The 19,768-nt window shown below is 47.7% G+C and overlaps 1 protein-coding gene across 3 annotated transcripts in view; it reads left to right on the top strand.

Annotated features, from left to right (window-relative positions):
• Positions 1-19,768, top strand: part of LOC139263058 (dedicator of cytokinesis protein 2-like) — a 770,661-nt gene that overhangs the window by 170,063 nt on the left and 580,830 nt on the right. For all 3 annotated transcript variants that reach the window (XR_011593033.1, XM_070878576.1, XM_070878575.1), the window contains exons 19-20: positions 10,476-10,573; positions 12,792-12,881. Coding sequence is in view for 2 of the 3 variants with exons in the window: in XM_070878576.1 (XP_070734677.1) it covers positions 10,476-10,573; positions 12,792-12,881 (188 nt within the window). In the remaining variant the exon portion in view is untranslated. The remainder of the gene's footprint in view (positions 1-10,475; positions 10,574-12,791; positions 12,882-19,768) is intronic.

The raw sequence follows: 19,768 nt of genomic DNA, 5'->3' as shown, positions 1-19,768 counted from the left end.
TGCAGTAGCTGATGTAGGGGAGTGGGATGTGAGAGAACTCTTGTGATGTACTCCAAGACAGCTGTGCAAAAATAGTGGCAGCGATGGCTGACTGGTTTACTACAGTTATCCTTTAAAACTGCATAAGCAATCCAAGAAGGAAAGGATTCACATTTTTATAGCCCCTTTCATGGGCTCAGGATGTCCCAAAGCATTTTGCAGTCAATTAAATACTTTTTGACGTGTGCTCACTGCTGTCATTCTATGAATTCAAACTCAGCCTTATTTGCTCTTAAATGTCTTGGTCGCTGGTTTATCCTGATTTACTTTTATGTGCCAGAAGGTTTGGGAAAGGGCTAACCTTAGTGCTGTTGCTTCATTGGTGGGAAAGTCTAAATCACACCACCGAAATCTGTTACGAGCAGCAATTTGAGATAACCCATAAGAACATAAGAAATAGGAGCAGAAGTAGGCCACCTGGCCCCTTGAGTCTGCTCCGCCATTCACTAAGATCATGGCTGATCTGATCATGGACTCAACTCCACTTCCCTGCCCTCTCCCCATAACCCTTATCTTTCAAAAATCTGTCTATCTCCACCCTAAATATATTCAATGACCCAGCCTCCACAGCTCTCTGGGGTAGAGAATTCCAAAGATTCATGACCCTCTGAGAGAAGAAATTCCTCCTCATTTCCATTGTAAATGGGCGACCCCTTATTCTAAGATTATAGTTGGCAACTAATGGGAACATTCATTTCATCTTACATGACGCCGACCCCTCAGGACCCAAGGCCTCATGATACAATCCTATGCAGCCCACGGAGACAAAAAGCTTGACCAAATCCTTTTTTATTTTAAATTGAAACATGTGAGAGAGGAAGATAATTGACCAGCACTTGGCCCTGCCACATAGTGAGGGGCAGCATAGCAGCTAGTGATGACTGGCTGGTGGCATAAGCAGTTGGTTTTCCATAACGCAGAAGCCACTTGACAAGCATTCTATCCGAACAGTACATAAAACACGTCAATTATGTTTATTTGAACTGATATTCAGGGGCACTAAGTTCCTTATTGCTACTACTGTGAAGTGAAGGATGTAGTCCTCTAAATTTTTTCCAATGTCAGTCTGAGGCTGCAGCTTAGAATTTTTCTCAGTTTTGAGGCTGAGCACAAGTGGGAGGGGAATCCCACAGTGGTAGGTTTGTGTGTTGGTGTATGTGTCGCAGACACGTGGCATTTTAACACCTGCACAATGCCATTAACATTTGCATTACTATTGCTGCCTGTTCTTTATGTATTACTGAAACTGTAAAGTTCTGTCCCCTCAGTACAGATTCACATGAGGCATGTAGTGAAGTCAAGGTCACTCTGGACCTGCACCTTTATTTCACAGCTCTGGAATGCTGCACTTGCCTGAGACCTGTCCTTATATACCTGTCTCTTGCAAGTGCACCCCTGGTGGTAAGGTATGCTGGTGGTTACAGGTCATATCTTATTACAGTCATGTATAGCATGTTAGGATACAGTTATATATAATAATGTAAGATACATGACATCACCCTCCCCAAGGTCTTATTGTCTTTATTGGTACAATCTCTCAGGTGGTCTACGCTCTCGCGTGAAGCATCTGAGTTGTGGTTCAGTTGTTTGCCTTGGTGTCTGTTTTTCTTTGGGTATGGTTGCTGGTATCTCGCCTAGGCTGTCTGTTTTGATTGGTGTTGTTGACTCGCCTGGGCTGTCTGTTGGGATTGCCCTTTCCTCAGATTGTTCCCTCTGTCTGTCCACCAGGTGTGGTGCGAGTTCCACATTGTAGTCTGCCTCTGGTTCCGCAGTGTTGTTGGTAAATCTGCTTTTGACTTGGTCTACATGCCTCCGGCAGGTTTTGCCATTGTCCATGTGTACTACCAGTAGCCTGTTTCCTTCCTTGCCCGTTACTGTCCCTGCAAGCCATTTGGGACACCTGCCATAGTTTAGTACAAACACTTTGTCCCCTGTGTCATTCCATCTCCCCTCGAATTTCTGTCATGGTACTCAGTCAGCTTACGGCGCTTTGCCTCAACGATTTCATGCATGTCTGGGAGGATTAATGAGAGCCTTGTTTTTAAAGTCCTTTTCATCAACAGTTGCGCGGGGGGGATCCCAGTCAGTGAGTGCGGGCGAGATCTGTATGCCAGCAGCAGTCGCGACAGGCGACCCTGCAGCGTGGGATCTTGGATTTTAAGCATGCCTTGTTTAATGATTTGCACTGCTCTCTCCGCCTGGCCATTGGAGGCCGGCTTGAACGGTGCCGTCTTGACGTGATTTATGCCGTGGTCAATTATAAAGTCTTGGAATTCTGCGCTGGTGAAGCACGGACCATTGTCACTGACCAATATGTCAGGGATTCCGTGCGTGGCAAACATGGTTACGAGGCTCTCCACAGTGGTGCAGGTTGTGCTTGAGTTTAAAATGGTGCATTCAATCCACTTTGAAAATGCATCTACAACTACGAGGAACATTTTGCCCATGAATGGGCCCGCATAATCTACGTGCACCCGCGACCACGGTTTGATAGGCCAGGGCCAGGGGCTCAGTGGAGCCCCTCTGGGGGCATTGCTGAGTGGGACACAAATGGTGCACCTTCGGACGCAGAGCTCCAAGTCCGCGTCAATATCAGGCCACCAGACGTGAGATCTGGAGATCTGGTTATGGCCTTCATGAGAATGATTCCCGGGTTATCGCGGTGGAGCTCCCGGACAAATGCCTCTCTGCCTCGCAGAGGCATGACTACTCGGCTGCCCCACATCAGGCAGTCTGCTTGTAGTGATAGCTCATGCATGTGACTGTGAAAGGGTTTAATTCCTCGGGGCAGGCATCGCGAGCCTCTGCCCAGTCACCGGTTAGGACACATCTTTTTACTAAGGATAACGTGGGGTCGCTGGCCGTCCAGGCTCTGATTTGGCGAGCCGTCATGGGCAAACCTGTGGACTCAAAGGCATTGATTGCCATGACTATCTCACAGTCCTGTTCGTCAGACCCTTTCGTGGTCGCCAGGGGTAGCCTGCTGAGCGCGTCGGCACAGTTGTCTGTGCCTGGTCTGTGCCTTATGGTATAGTCGTAGGACGCTAGCATGAGTGCCCACCATTGAATTCGCGCTGAGGCGTTGCCGTTTATTGCCTTGCTCTTGGATAGGAGGGTGTGAGGGGCTTGTGGTCGGTTTCTAACGCGAACTTGGCCCCAAAAGGTATTGGTGCATCTTTTTGACACCATACACGCACGCGAGCGCCTCTTTCTCTACCATTCCGTACCCGCGCTCCGCCCGCGAAAGTGACCTGGAGGCATAAGCTATGGGTTGTAATTTGCCCGCGCTATTGACATGTTGCAAAACGCACCCGACTTCATACGCTGATGCATCGCACGTGAGAACTAGCTTTTTACCTAGGTCAAAGAAAGTCAAAACACTGTTGGAACACAGAAGGTTGCGTGCCTTATTGAAGGCGCGTTCCTGGATGTCCCCCCAAAACCAATCGCACCCCTTCCTGAGTAGCACGTGGAGAGGCTCCAGCAGCGTGCTTAAGTTCTGCATAAAGTTCCCAAAGTAATTGAGTAACCCGAGAAAGGCGCGCAGTTCTGAGACATTCCGGGGCCTGGGTGCCAGGCGAATTGCTTCTGTTTTGGACTCTGTTGGGCGGATTCCATCAGTGGCAATCCTTCTGCCCAAAAATTCAACCTCGGGTGCGAGAAACAGGCACTTGGATTTCTTGACTCGTAGGCCTACCCGATCCAACCTCTTTAGTACTTCCTCCAAATTACGGAGATGGGAGTCGGTGTCCCTGCCCGTGATAAGTAGTCATCTTGAAATACAACCGTCCCCGGGATGGACTTGAGCAGACTCTCCATGATGCGCTGGAATATGGCAGCTACCGACCTGATGCCGAATGGGCATCGATTGTACATGAAAAGGCCTCGATGTGTGTTGATGGTGGTGAGTAGCTTGGATTCCTCAGTCAATTCTTGCTTCATATACGCAGATGTGAGGTCTAATTTTGAGAAAAGTTTACCTCCAGCCAATGTGGCAAATAAGTCCTCCACTCTGGGCAGCGGGTACTGGTCCTGTAGGGAGACTCTGTTTATGGTAGATTTGTAGTCCCCACAAATTCGTATGGATCCATCAGGCTTCATGACTGGGACGATGGGACTTGCCCAGTCGCTAAATTCCACAGGTGATATAATGCCTTCTCGCAGAAGCCTGTCTAGTTCGTGTTCAATCTTTTCCCTCATCACATAAGGTACAGCTCTGGCCTTATGATGGACCGGTCTAGCATCCTGTGTGATGTAGATTTTGACTTTGGCCCCTTTGAAAGTGTCCACACCTGGCTGAAAGAGATGTTCAAATCGCTTTACAACTGTTGAGCAGGAGGTCCGTTCCTCTAATGACATGACATGGACATCATCCCATTTCCAGTTTAGTTTTGCCAGCCAGCTTCTCCGCAGCAGTGCTGGGTGGTCTCCGGGGACAATCCACGGGGGAAGTCGGTTCACTGTCCCTTTGTGTGTGACAGAGAGCATGGCGCTGCCGAGGACTGGTACGATTTCTTTGGTATAGGTCCTTAGTTTGGTGTCGACCCTTGTGAGTTTTGGTCTGTCTCTTTTATGCGGCCACTGTTGTTCAAATTGTTGAGCGCCCATGAGAGATTGACTTGCTCTCGTATCCAGCTCCATGTTGACAGATATCCCGTTGAGTAGGACTCTCATCATTATAGAGGCATACTGTTGTAGGAGCAGTGGCCATTGATCGTGTTGACCCACTGTACATCGGTGTCCAGGGTACTGTCCCTACCATCTTCTGGTCAGCTTTTCGACCCATCCGCTTCATAGACCAGCCGAGCTGCCATATTTTTGTACATGCGGGCCAAATGCCCTGTATATTCACAATTTCTGCAAACAGCCTGCTGAAATCGACATCCCCTTGACGAGTGCCTACCCCCACAGCTCCAGCACAGACCTGTTCCATTGTTAAAATGTTCCCAAAGAATGAGCTGCATCTGGCTGATCTCTCTTGAGCTTCTCTCAGTTTGTAGTTGATTGCTCGCATTGTGGGTTGATGAGGTGTGAACGGCCGTTCCTGTGGCCCTTGATGGCTTCTGCCTGCTGTCGAGAGCCTGTTCTCCCGGTTTTGTCTGTGTCTGGGGGTAGCAGCTTGTTTAGTGCTGTGAGCTTCTTGTTCCGATATTTCGTTAGTTGTCGTACCTGCATTGTAAATCAACCTCGTTTCTTCTTCCCCGACCAAGAATGTCTGTGCAACCAGTGCTGCTGCCTCGAAGGTCAGGTTCTTGGTATCTATGATCTTTCGGAATATGCCTGCGTGGCCTATTCCTTCAATGAAAAAGTCTCTCAGCATTTCTCTCCTCAGTTCATCGGAGAACTCACATAAACTAGCCAACCTCCGAAGTTCCGCCACGAAGTCGGGTATGCTCTGGCCCACACAGCGTCTGTAGTTGTAGAACCTATGTATGGCCATGTGTAGGCTGCTCGCTGGCTTCAGGTGGTCTCTTACCAGTGTGCTCAATTCTTCAAATGACTTGCTTGCTGGTTTCTCAGGTGCCAACAGATCCTTCATTAAAGCGTATGTTTTCGAGCCACAGCTGGTCAAAAGATGGGCTCTTCTCTTGTCTGCCTTATCGTCGCCTAACCAGTCTTTGATTACAAAGCTTTGCTGGAGCCTTTCTATAAAGTCCTCCCAATTGTCTCCCGCATTGTACTTTTCATCTGATCCGTTGTTCGCCATTCTGTGGATTCTGTAATCCCGTAACTCGTCGCCACTGTAAAGTCCTGTCCCCTCAGTACAGATTCACACGAGGCATGTAGTGAAGTCAAGGTCACTCTGGACCTGCACCTTTATTTCACAGCTCTGGAATGCTGCACTTGCCTGAGACCTCTTCTTATATACCTGTCTCTTGCAAGTGCACCCCTGGTGGTAAGGTATGCTGGTGGTTACAGGTGATATCTTATTATAGTCATGTATAGCATGTTTGGATACAGTTATATATAATAATGTAAGATACATGACAGAAACATTACAAAAAATAAATTCTGCAGCGAGAAGTAAAATGTATTTCGCAAAACTCTAGTTGGCATCATTCTGGTTTCTGGGCAAGATGATCGTGAGTTCCTGCTCCACTCCAGGACTTGAGCACAGGACCGAGGTTATGCTTCAGTGCAGTGCTGAGGGAGTGTTTCAGCTGAGATATTAAACTGAGGCTTTGTCTACCTGTTCAGGTGGATGTAAAGGATCCCATGGTAACATTTTAAAGAAGAGTAGAGAGTTCTCCTTGTGTCCTGGCTAGCTACTTGGGCCTCCCTCAAATCAGCTGCATTGCAAATCACCGCAGTCAAACATAATCCTCAGTATGAAACATTTTGAGGTGATGTAATAAAGCACTATATCAATTGACTTAATTTTTAAAAATAAGTCTGTTGGGTTAGAAATTCGGCTCTGTAGCACCCGACTGTAGCGCCCGGCGCTACTGATGCTGTTTTGTGATGAAAATGGCGTCTACACTGTGCTTGAACACTTCTGGTACGTGCCGTGCCTGACCGCGTCTTCGTGAGGGCGGCAGTGCGGGAGTCAGGAGCGTGTGCCGGAAATATGTTGAATGGTTAGATTATGAGTGCAATGCTGATTTGCCACCAGTTACTGCTATTTTCGTCTTCAACACTGGAGCTAATTCCCTCTAAACCTCGCAAGAAACCCCCACCAGCGATATTTAAAGGGATCAGCAACCACTCTGAGGTTAGTTGCTGATTAATTTCGACTGACTTTGTTTGTTTGTGGAAATGTTTGGAGTTTTATAGAGTTGTTTAAAGTTGGTGAGGTGACAGGGAGTGGTGGAGCAAGTGAAGAAGGCCTTGGTTCTGACTTAACCTTTGCTGACTTGACCATATGCTCCCAGTCATGGGTGCTATAGTTGTTATCCCCCTTGGCCTGAGAAGAACAGGGAGAAGGAGCAGAGACAACAAAGAGGACTAGCTGCTCACAGAGGGAGCAGGAGGAGGGGGAGAAGGGCTCTGAGCAGGAGGCCTTGCTCACCTAGGGTTTTCCGAGCCTGAGCCAGGAGCAGTGACTGAGGTAATTGCGCTTTACGAAGGAGGTGCTCACAGAACTCTGCCATCTCTTGCAACCAAACCTGCAGCCTCACACCAGGGCAATGACAGCACTGCCAGTGGCTGTGAAGATGACCGTGGCTCTGAATGTCCTCGCTTTGGTATCCTTCCAATCTGGAGCAAGCAATACCTGTAACATCTCCCAATTCGCTGTCCACTGCTGCATGAGAGAGGTGTTAGATGGTCTTTATGCTAGGAGAGGGGAGTTTATTGTCTTCTCTCTGACATGAGAGAAGTAGGCGGAGCATGCATGTGGCTTTGCCAGGATAGTGGGCTTCCCCATGGTGTTGAGCCTCACTGACCGCTCACACGTGCCTTTGCAGGTGCCACATCTAAATGCTGAGATGTACCGCAACGACAAAGGTTCCACTCGCTGAATGTGCAGTTGGTGTGCGACCATGATGGTGATTGCCCGGTATCCTGGCAGTAGTCATGACTATTGTGACAACCTGCAAGCCCCTGTCCACACTAGTAAACGCAGCCATGATAGCTGCAATCTGAGCTTGCGTGACTGAAGTCTGAGCTTCCACTGCAGCACTCAGTTGTTGGGTGGCTTCTACTTGTGCTGCAATGGAAACTGAGACATCGGCCCTCAGATGCTGCATCATGGTTGGGTTAATGAGTGTGCTAATGGAGTTGCCCATCACTTCCATTCTGGAAATCATGGCTCCTAGCTCTGCGCAAAGGCCTGTGCAAGGTTTGTGCCGGACTCCTCCATGCTCCTTGACATTACATTCAGGCTTTCTGGCAGGCCCTCCAATGTGCCATCAGCCTTCTTCTCTAAGCCGCCACTTTGAAGTTCTCATCTGAGTCCTGTTCAGCAGAACTCGTGTGTGACCTCACCCCCCTGGGGAGCTGGCACCTGCGCTACCTTTTCCCCCTGCCCTGGCTGCAGACCACTTGTGCCCGGTGTCTCACCATGTGCAGAACCCACATCTAACCTATCTTCTAAACTACACAGAGTGTCAGTATCTGAGCTGGTGACTGCGAGCGTGAGATCGAGTGATGGTGCTCTGTCTTCATCATTAGTGTCTTGGTGTTCTTCTATTTCTTACATCTCCACCCGTGCCGGGCCAGGTGTCTGCTTTTGGCTATCTAAAAGGAGACAGGCCCAAGGGTAAGGTTGCAGTGAGGGGAGTGGGGCTGGGTGGGGGGTGGGGGGCAGCGGCGGGGAGCAAGAGTTGCATACTTACACCCTGTGCAGCTTGTAAATCAGAATAGATTGTGGGATGAGGGGAAGTGGAATGTGAGAAGGAGGATTACGTATAAGGATACCGGCATCTTGTATTCTTTCAGCCCCGCTACTGGCCATGGGCTCAGCGATACCCTTCCCAATAATGGCCAGCTTTGTCTCCATCATCAGGGTCAGGTTATGCTGGCACACCTCTCCCCACTCGTTAGGCCATGCTGGCACTGGTTGTGAGCCACCTTTTCCTGCAAGAGAAAGGGAAGTGTGTCATTGAGTGTGGTGCAATTTGTTTGGGTTATACGCTTGTCATGGTTAAGTAGACACAGTGTATGTGAGTCTTGCAGCAATGGTGAGGGTGAGGTGAAGCTATGAATATGAGTCATGTTTGGTAGAGATTGTTGGTAGGTGAGAGATGGGGATGTTGTGCATTTAGCAGTGTGTTAGGCTTCTGGTGCAAATGGTCGGATATGGCATTTGAAGATAAATTCTCTGACCTTGACCGCTCGTGTTAGGTCATTGAGCTTACTCCTCCACTGTGTCTAGATCCTCGGGGTATACAGTTGGCATTTACCATAGCAGCTATCTGCTCCCATTGGATTATACACATTAGCCTGGAGAGCCTCGAAGCTGTGAAAGCAGGACCTGTCTCCTCATGTTGGCCTCCTCCACCAAGGCCTCCAGTGCTGCATCGGAGCTCCTTGGCACATGCTCTCTCCCCTGTTGTGACATCATTGTTTTTTTTTCCTCATCCAACCCTCTTCCCAAGCCAGTTAAATGAGCTTCTGCAGGAAGATTGCAACTCCCCCTTTTTGAGGTACACATTGCCTTTAAGAAGCGCAGGCTAGCTTTAATTGGCCACTCAGCTGCGCATTCAGCATTGGGCTGAATGCCACAATCATGCTATTCAACAGGCAGCACAAAGTTAGAGTGCTGCTTGCATTTCCATAAACAGTTCGAGTTGATCACGTACACGTGCTACAAAAATTCTTTTGCCCCCACACTTACCAACTGTGTGAGAAAATATTCAGTGCAATAAAGCTTAAGTTACACTAGAAAATACTGGAAACATCTTCTGATGAAGGGTCATCGACCTGAAACGTTGGCCAGAATTTTCCCATTAAAAACAATAGGTGTATTGGGAGTGTGGGGGCAGTTAAGTTGTTACAAATGAGTTTCTCGACCTTATCCCACCTCCAACCTGCCCACTTCTGGTTTTCCTGGAGGCTGGATGGAACGGAGGGGAGGGGGTTGGGGGGGGCTGGTGGCCAACCTGCTTCCAGGGGCAGTACCTCAATTTAAATATCGTAATGGTGCTGGAAGCCTCTATTTTCCCCGTCCATTTTGAATTTAACGGCCTGTGGATGGGCAGAGTTCGTGAAGCCCGGCAGTTAAACAGAGGCGGGGACTTCTGCATCCAAGAGGTAAGTGAATTTGTACCTACCTCCTGGATCCAGGGTCCCTGCCTAACCCACCCCCGAGCATGATCGGAGACTCACTCATGTGGCCTCCAATCGCATTCCCAGGCCTCCCCACCCTGCACCCCCAGGCCTTTCCCCCTCCCCAACAATGCTGATGTGGCCGGCCGTGATCTTCTGGTTGGTCTGCCTGCTAATCCTTCCCCACCCTCCCGCTTTCCTCACCAGCCCCCCCACCACCCCCACGATCACCGGCCACTCCCATCACATGCCGATCCTCTCTTCACCCTCCTGATTGCTGGACCCCCCCCACCGATGATCCCCGATCCCACTACCGCCGATTGGTGACCCCCCATCCTGCCAATCCCGACCCCCGTCCGGCTGATCCCCGACCCCCCTGGACCGAACCCTCGCAGCTGAGGTCTGCCTGCCCGCAGCCAGACAGCCTCTCAAGCTGGCTGCGGGCGGGAATCTGAGGCCTGACATTCAAATTAGGCCCTGTCAGTAAAATCTGCAAGGCTTGCGGGATGGGTTTCCCACCAGCCTCAGACCCCTTCTGCAACCCATCCACCTCCCCGAAGAAAATTCGGCCACTAACTCCATTTCTCTCTCCACAGAGGCTGCATGAGCTGCTGAATGTTTTCCAGCACATTCTGCTTTTATTTCAGATTTCTCAGCATTAGCAGCTTTTTGCTTTTGACTTAAGTTAAACCACTTTGACTGACACAGTGGTGCTTTCTTTTATACAGTGGGCTTGCTGGGTCTTCTGAAGTGGAGAACCAAACCTGAGCTCTTGCAAGAAAACCTGGAGAAACTGAAGATGGTGGACGGAGAAGAGGTAGTTAAGGTACGGTCAGGTGTAGCAATCATTTGGAGTCATCTCTTATCTCAGAGCTTCTCAATAACGCTTGACAATTGGTAAACTTATTTATTTTCCACTCCCACCGGATATGTTTGTGTTCCCAATACCATATGGTTCAATGCCAGTTTACCTTCAGTTAAAATCCACCAGCATCATATCTGAGAGCTGGTTGGGAGTCAATCATCGTAGAGAAGCCCGTGCTGTGGGGAGGTGCCCAAGAGTGACATGGATTTGCATCCTTATTGGTCTTCTTTCTGCAACAGTTGAAGCCTTCCAACCAGTACACCTCCCACACAACAGGACCGAAATCCAGGACTGCACAGGGAGTGGATTTTAGCGATGACTCAATAAGATACAGATTAGCCATGATATAATTGAATGACAGAACATGCTCAAGAGGCTGTATTGCCTACTCCTGTTCTATCCCTGTGACTTCTCAGAAATTGATATTTGATATTTTTGCACTAAAATATTTGCATTATCCATTAATTAAAATTGAGCAATGCAAGTGACAAGTATGATTTCAGTGCTAAAATCGGAACGACCAGATAATTTGAATTAAAATTGCATGGTAACATTACATGACACCTTTAACAATTGCCTCCAAATTTGACGTCAAACCATCTGTGACTTTCAGAATTAAATGAAACAAAGACAAAAAAAAACTATTCAAAGCTGCAAAATTACACTATTTAAAATGTTTACCGTAATCAACACATCACGCTCAAAATTATTTCTGCCTGTCTCCTCAGACACACTCATTAATACATAATTTTCTTTGCTACGGACATATTTGGAACTTCACATCTATTAGGTAATGTCATGTTACTTCGATAGATCAGTCCTCAGAAAGGACACCAACTTGAATTATTCTGAATCACTCTCCAAACCGCGGAATTTCTTAGCTCTTTAGGCTTTTAAAAACCCAAATTTGGTGTCTTGATTAACCTTTATCTAATATCCCATTCTTTTGAACCTTGGTGTCATCCTGCACGAGGACCCATTGTCCTGACTCGAGATGATACTACTGTCGGAATGGTGTAAGCATTGAGAGCTGCACCAGAACAAGGGTTAACAGAGAATTCACAGACAGGGAATAGATTCATCGGCAAAAAATCCAAGGGAAAATGAGGAGAGATGTTTGTTACGTAACGAGTTGTTATAATCAGGAATCCACTGTCTGAAAGGATGGTGGAAGCAGATTCAGTAGTAACTTTCAAATGGGAATTAGATATTTGCTTGAAAAGGAGAAATTTTCAGGGCTCTATTGGGAAAGAGCAGGGGTGTGGGAATAATTGTATTGCTCTTTCAAAAAGCCAGTATGGCCTCCTTCTATGATTTTATGAATGGCACAGTTTTCAGCTGCAGATGAACCATCCTTTCAACACCAGGTAGAGTCTCTGCAGTAAATATGATGGTTCACAGCCTGCATAGTTTTATGTCTGAATTAATGACCTCAATGCCCAAATTCCAATGTGTGTTCCCACTGCAGGAACTCCTATGCCTGGAATACTAAATCCTCAAATTAACCACAGAATTTACTGCAATGCGATTTATTCAACAATGCAGTTAATGCTGTCTGGCCCGCAATGAATTTACTCACACTATTCCACAAACTGGAAGCACATGTTAGAAACAAGGGGGCTTAATCTTAATATTAGAGCTGAGCCATTTAAGAGTGAAATCACAAAGCACCTTTTCACACAAGGGGTAGTGGAAATCTGGAATTTCCTCTCCCAAAAGACTTTTAATGATGGCGCAATTGGACTTTTCAAAACTGAGTTCGAGAGATTTTTGTTAGGCAAGGTTATTAAAGTATATGAAGCAAAGGTGGGTAAATAGGGTTGAGGTATAGATCAGCCATGATCTGATTGAATGGCAGAGCAGGCCCGAGGGGTTGAATGACATAATGTTTCTACGTCCTTTAACTGGTAGAGTTGGTAAGTAGGAACACCTTATTAAAATTTACAAGTAATGCCCTTCAATAAGCTGGGAGATGGTCGTTATCTGCACAGAGCGTTCATTTATTGTGGGGGAGAGCTTGCAAGCTCAGTTTGTTGTTTCCAAGTGGCACGGCTCCCATCTTTGGAAATTTTTAGCACCCCCTAACCATGTGATGGCGCATCTTGTAGCGCGCTATGGGTAAAGAACGCTTAAGGTCAAAATAAATCAATGTTTCATCCATCACTGTGTACAATTACAGTTCCTCCAGGACACCCTGGATGCACTCTTCAACATCATGATGGAGCATTCCCACACGGAGAAGTACGACATCCTTGTCTTTGATGCTTTGGTAAGGCAATTTTACTTTTAACTTGAATAACACTACTGTTGTTGTTTCTTTATATCTTTGCGCGCTTCCCTTGGAGAATAACGTGATGTTCTGGAAGGATTCGCAGGATGAACACTCTGACAGGCCGCTCCTTCCAAGGCCATACCTATCTTTATAACAGTCGATAGGGTGGTTGGTCCTATATGACGGTAGGGTTTTATGGGCTCCCACAACCCATATCTTGAGGCGGTGGGGGGGTGGGTGCGAGGCCACCTAGACCAATCTATCATGAGTATCCCGCTGGATGTCAACATAGAATTCAGAGTTGAAGCTCTACTCTCCATTCGCGGACTGTCTGGAGTGGGGTTCGAACCCTGCCCCTTCCAACTCTAAAGCGGGAATACTAGCCAAATGCTCACTCCAGCACTACCGTAAGTGGAACAATAAACACTAAAAGAGTCATGGTTAGACTCTGGCAGGGAGCTTTGCCCTTGAATGGGGCACATTTTGGTCCATTCTCCCACCATTCATTTAAGCAGTTGGAAAATTATCCCCCGTCCGTGCACAAATTCCCATTATGCACCAGCAGCGGGGAAAGCTGTCAGTCTGGAGAACATAGTCGGAAAATTCTCTCACAAGCTTTAGCTTTCGTGAACTCTTGAAAAGAAAAAGCACCTGAAGTGAATGGCAGAAAAAAAAAATCTGGTTTTGCTTTTAAGATAAATTTGTTTGTGAGAAAGCTTAAAAATATGATTCTCATGTTTTCCAAACAAAACAATCTGTGCAATAGGACAATGGCACTGTTCTATTAATGATGTTGATACGCCAATACTGGAGGTGGCCTCAATTAAATATTAGTTCCAGATGCTAAGTGCTAATAATGAAGCAAAAGGATTTCTCATCCTGTGTCATCCTGCATAATTCTCCATTGTCCGCATACAAATAAATAATTTTCCACGTGGATTTATATCCTTATTGCAGGAGATCATGAGGGCATTTTACATGGTTGCCCATTAACTGCCTTCTGAAGTGGCCGAGCTAGTCACTCAGTTAGAAGAGGCTCCATTTTCTCAGGGAATCCCTGAAAATACTGTCACACACCTCGATATTTCTACAAATATGACACACTTCCTGAGACTCTGCAAATACTGACACATTCCCAGTATGACCTACTCCTGATCCTATTTCTTATGTTCTTATTCCCTGCAAATAATGATACATTCCCTGCCAAATATTGACACACTCCTGGAGACTCCCTGCAAATACTGACACACTCCCAGGGACTCCCTGCAAATACTGACACACTCTCGGGGGCTCCCTGCAAATAATGACACGCTCCTAGTGATCTCTGCAAATACTAACACACTCCCGGGGACTCCCTGCAAATAATGACACACTCCCGGAGACTCCCTGCAAATACTGACACACTCCCGGGGACTCCCTGCAAATAATGACACACTCCCAGGGACTCCCTGCAAATAATGACACGCTCCTAGTGATCTCTGCAAATACTGACACACTCCCGGGGACTCCCTGCAAATAATGACACTCCCGGGGACTCCTTGCAAATAATGACACACTCCCGGGGACTCCCTGCAAATACTGACACACTCCCGGGGACTCCCTGCAAATAATGATACGCTCCTAGTGATCTCTGCAAATAATGACACACTCCCGGGGACTCCCTGCAAATACTGACACACTCCCGGGGACCCCCTGCAAATAATGACACACTCCCGGGGATTCCCTGCAAATACTGACACACTCCCGGAGACGCCCTGCAAATAATGACACACTCCCGGGGACTCCCTATAAATACTGACACACTCCTGGGGACTCCCTGTAAATACTGACACACTCTTGGGGACTCCTTGTAAATACTGACACACTCCTGGGGACTCCCTGTAAATAATGATACACTCACAGCGACGCTGCAAATATTTGGCACCTTCCAGGGTGGTCCGGTCCTAACCTCTGAAAGATACCATCGAATTTCAAAGGAAAATATTGCTGTCATTGCAGAAAATGAATTTAAAAAGAAAATAATTTTACTGCAACAAAATTAATTCCCCAGTACATCAATAAGTGTAAAAAAAATTATAAAGAAATGTTTTATTGCACCACATGGAATACCGGGTCCCTGATCAGCAGAATCCAAAGAGCTGGTTAACCCCCAAAAACCTAGCAATCACCGTTTGAAGATCCATGTGCTCCATGACTCAGAGCACAGATAGACACTTTGGAGTATGATATTATAGCTATTACTCAGACATGGCTGAAAGAAGGGCAGGTACGGCAGCTCAACATTCCTGGTTACAGGGTTTTCAGATGAGATAAAGAAGGGCGTAAAAAAGGAGGGAGGGGTCGCAGTATTGATTAAAGACACAATTACAGTTGTGAGAAGGGATGATATGTTAGAGGCGTCATCAAATGAGGCCATAAGGGTTGAATTGAAGAACAAAAAAGGGGCGGTCACACTACTGGGAGTGTATTATAGACCCCCAAACAGTCAGAGGGAGATAGAAGAACAAATATGTGGGCAAATTGCTGTAAAGTGCAAAAACTATAGAGCTGTAATAGTGGGGGATTTCAACTACCCGAATATTAACAGGAAAAAAGAAGTGTAAATGATACAGAGGGTACAGAATTCCTAAAATGCCTTCAAGAGAACTTATTTAGCCAGTATATAATAAGCCTAACAAGTGAGGGGGGGGGGGGTTCTGGACTTGATTTGGGGGAATGAAGAGGGGCAGGTGGAAAGCGGATCAGTGGGTGAGCATTTTGGTGCTAGTAATCATAATTTAGTAAGATATAGGGTAGCTATGGAAAAGGACAAAGGTGCATCAGGAAAAACGTTCTCAATTGGGATAAAGCCAATTTTGCTGAGCTGAGATGCGATTTGCCCAAAGTGGACTGGAAATGGCTACTTGATGGTAAATCAGTATCGGAGCAGTGGGAGGCATTAAAGGAGGAGATCCTGAGGGTACAGAGCAAGTATGTTCCCTTAAAAAAAAGGGTGAGGCTAACAAATCTAGAGCTCCCTGGATATCAAGGGAAATATAGGGTAAGATAAAGAAAAAAGGAAAGCTTATGACAGATACCGAGAACTCAATATTGCGGAAGCTCTAGAGGAATATAAGAAGTGCAGGGGTGCAATTAAAAAAGATATCAGGAAAGCAAAGAGAGAGAATGAGAGAATGTTGGCAAGTAACATCAGGAAAACCCAAAGATGTTTTATAAATACATTAAGAAAACAAAGATAACTAGAGAAAGAGTGGGGCCTATCAGAAATCATAGAGGAAATCTGTGTGTGGAGGCAGAAATCGTGGGTATGATTCTTAATGAATACTTTGCATCTGTTTCCATAGAGAGGGGCGATGCAGACATTGCAATGAGGGAGAAGGAGTGTGAAATATTAGATGAGATAAGCATAGTGAGAGAGGAAGTGTACAGTCCTTTCTCTACAGCATGGAACCACACGAGGCACATTCCAGGGACAAGGCCACTCTGTGGCCTTAACTCTTTATTCACAGTACTCCAGAAGTGATGATCCTGCATGGGACCTCCCTTTATATACCTGAGTGATCAGGTAAGGAGTGTCTCCCACAAGTTCACCCCCTGTGCTCAAGGTGTGCATCTAAGTTGAGTGTATACAGTCGTACCGTGGTGTTACATGGTAGTTACAAACATGACATCACCTTGCCCCCCCACACGCCCCCGAAAGTCTTGTTGGGATCATAGGTTAATTCTTTCAGGTGGTCTGCGCTCCCTCTGGTTGTTGGACACTGACATGAGTGTCTGTCACCTGTGGTGATTCCGGCCTGTCTGGGCTGACCTCAGGGACTGTGCATTCTTCAGGTTGTTTTTGTTGCACGTTCAGTGGCGGTAGTGTGAGCTCCATCTCATGGTCTTCTTCGGGTTCCTCCGTGTCATTGTTAAATCTTTTTTTTACTTGGTCCAGATCTTACGACATATCTGGCCATTATTGCATTTTACCACAATGACCCTATTCCCTTCTTTGTCAACCACAGTACCCTCGAGCCATTTGGGCCCCATGGCGTGATTGAGGACGAATACAGGATCATTTATTTCTAACATCTCCCCCTCGAATTTCGGTCATGGTACTCGTTTTGTGACTTGCGCTTCCCCTCAACTATATCAGTCAGGACTGGGTGGGTGAGGGACAACCAGGTTTTGAGTGTCCGTTTCATAAGTAGCTCTGTGGGCGGGACCCCCGTGAGCGAGTACAGTTGGGATCTATAGGCCAGCAGGAGGCGCGATAGGCAGCATTGTAGGGAGGGTCCTTGAATCCTGAGCATACCTTGCTGAATGATTTAGACTGCATGTTCCGCCTGGCCATTGGAGGCCGGCTTGAACGGCGCAGTCCTGACATGGTTGATGCCATTGCCCAACATAAACTCCCGGAAATCATAGCTCGTGAAACACGGGCCATTGTCACTAACCAGGATGTCGGGCAAGCCATGGGTTGCAAAGATCGCACGTAGGCTTTCCATGGTGGTGGATGACGTGCATGAATTCAGGATGATGCACTCCATCCATTTCGAGTACGCATCTAATACAATAAGGAACATTTTCCCCATAAACGGGCCCACATAGTCAACGTGGATGCGTGACCATGGCTTGGTGGGCCAGGGCCACGGGCTGAGCGGGGCCTCCCTGGAGGCATTACCCAGCTGGGTACATGTCGTGCACCTGCGAACGCAGTGTTCCAGATCTGAGTCAATTCCGGGCCACCAAACGTGTGACCGGGCAATGGCCTTCATCATCACAATGCCTGGGTGCTTGCTGTGGAGTTCCCTAATGAACGCCTCCTGCCCTTCTGGGGCATGACTACCCGGCTGTCCCATAGTAGGCAATTGGCTTGGATGGAGAGCTCATCCATCCGTCTGTGGAACGGTCTGACCTCCTCAGGGCATGCTCCATGTGCAGGCGCCGAATCCCCAGTCAGGACACATTTCTTTATCAGGGACAGGAGAGGATCCCTGTTTGTCCAGATTTTGATCTGGTGGGCTGTGATGAGGGAGCCTGCACTGTTGAAGGCATCGACAGCCATGACCATCTCAGCGCTTTGCTCAGCTGCCCCCTCGGTGGTGGCCAGTGGAAGCCTGCTGAGCGCGTCAGCACAATTTTCAGTGCCGGGCCGGTGCCGGATGGAGTAGTCATAAGCAGCCAGCGTGAGGGCCCATCGCTGTATGTGAGCTGATGCGTTGGCATTGACAGCCTTGCTGTCTGACAACAGGATGTTAATGACTTGTGGTCTGTCTCTAATTCAAACTTCCGACCAAAGAGGTACTGATGCATTTTTTTAACACCATAGACACATGCAAGCGCTTCCTTCTCGACCATGACATATCCCCGTTCTGCTTGAGAGAGCAACCTGGAGGCATAAGCCACAGGTTGTAGTTGACCCTTAGCATTACCCTGCTGCAACACGCACCCAACCCCATAGGACGATGCATCACATGTCAGAACTAAACTTTTACTAGGGTCGTACAGGGTCAACAGCTTGTTTGAACACAGTAGGTTTCACGCCCGATCAAAAGCCCGTTCCTGACAGTCTCCCCAAAACCAATCACAACCCTTATACAGGAGCACGTGTAGCGGCTCCAACAAAGTGCTCAAGTTCGGCAGAAAGTTCACGAAATAGTTCAACAGTCCCAGGAATGAATGCAGCACCGATGTGTTGCAGGGCCTGGGTGCTCATCGAATCGCTTCATTTTTGGATTCGGTGGGCAGAATCCCATCTGCAGCAACTCTCCTGCCCAGAAACTCAACTTCGGGAGCTAAAAACATGCATTTGGACTTCTTGAGTCGCAGGCCTACCCAGTCCAGTCAGCGTAGCACCTCCTCCAGGTTGTGTCTCGACCCATGATGAGGATGTCGTCCTGGAATATGATCGTTTCAGGAATGGATTTAAGCAGGCTCTCCATGTTACGTTGAAAGATCGCGGCCGCTGATCGAATGCCAAACGGGCACCTGCTATACACAAACAGTCCCTTGTGTGTGGTGATGGTGGTCAGTAATTTTGATTCGTCGGCCAGTTCCTGGGTCATATAGGCTGAAGTGAGGTCAAGCGGTGAACAGCTTGCCGCCTGCCAGAAGGCGAAGAGGTCCTCCGCTTTTGGGAGCGGGTATTGGTCTTGTAGGGACAACCGATTGATGGTGGCCTTGTAGTCGCCACAGATCCTAACAGAGCCATCCACTTTTGGAACAGGGACAATGGGGCTCGCCCAGTCGCTGAATACAACAGGCGAGATGATGCCCTCTCGCAATAGCCGGTCCAATTCGCTCTTGATTTTCTCCCGCATCACATACGGCACCGCTCTGGCTTTGTAATGCACTGGCCTGGCATCCGGGGTGATGTGTATCACTACTTTAGTGCCTTTGAAAGTCCCGACGCCCGGTTGGAATAGTGACTTGAATTGTTGCAGGATTTGTGAGCACTAGCTTTGCTCCACCGAGGACATTGCATGAACATCCCCCCATTTCCAGTTCATCTCAGCTAACCAGCTCCGCCCCAATAGTGCAGGAACATTGCTCGGGACAATCCAGAGCGGCAGACGGTTCACTAGCCCATTGTGTGTGACAGCCAACATTGCACTGCCGAGCACTGGGATTATTTCTTTGGTGTAAGTCCTTAATTGCGTCTCGATATGTTCTAATTTGGGTCTACTGGCTTTGAGTGGCCAGAGCTTCTCGAACTGCTGAACGCCCATGACTGACTGGCTTGCGCCCGTGTCCAGCTCCATGTGTACTGGGATACTATTCAATAAAACCCTCATCATCATTGATGGCGTTTTGGTGTATAAACTGTGAATATTTGCCGCATGGACCCGCTGAACCTCGGCGTCCATCGATTTGTCCCAAAAGTCATCCTGTCTCACAGA

Source organism: Pristiophorus japonicus, chromosome 4, assembly GCF_044704955.1.
Source record: "Pristiophorus japonicus isolate sPriJap1 chromosome 4, sPriJap1.hap1, whole genome shotgun sequence".
NCBI classification, from domain to species: Eukaryota; Metazoa; Chordata; class Chondrichthyes; family Pristiophoridae; genus Pristiophorus; species Pristiophorus japonicus.
The sequence above is the reverse complement of the archived record's forward strand: the minus strand, read 5'-3'. Positions and strand labels throughout refer to the sequence as shown.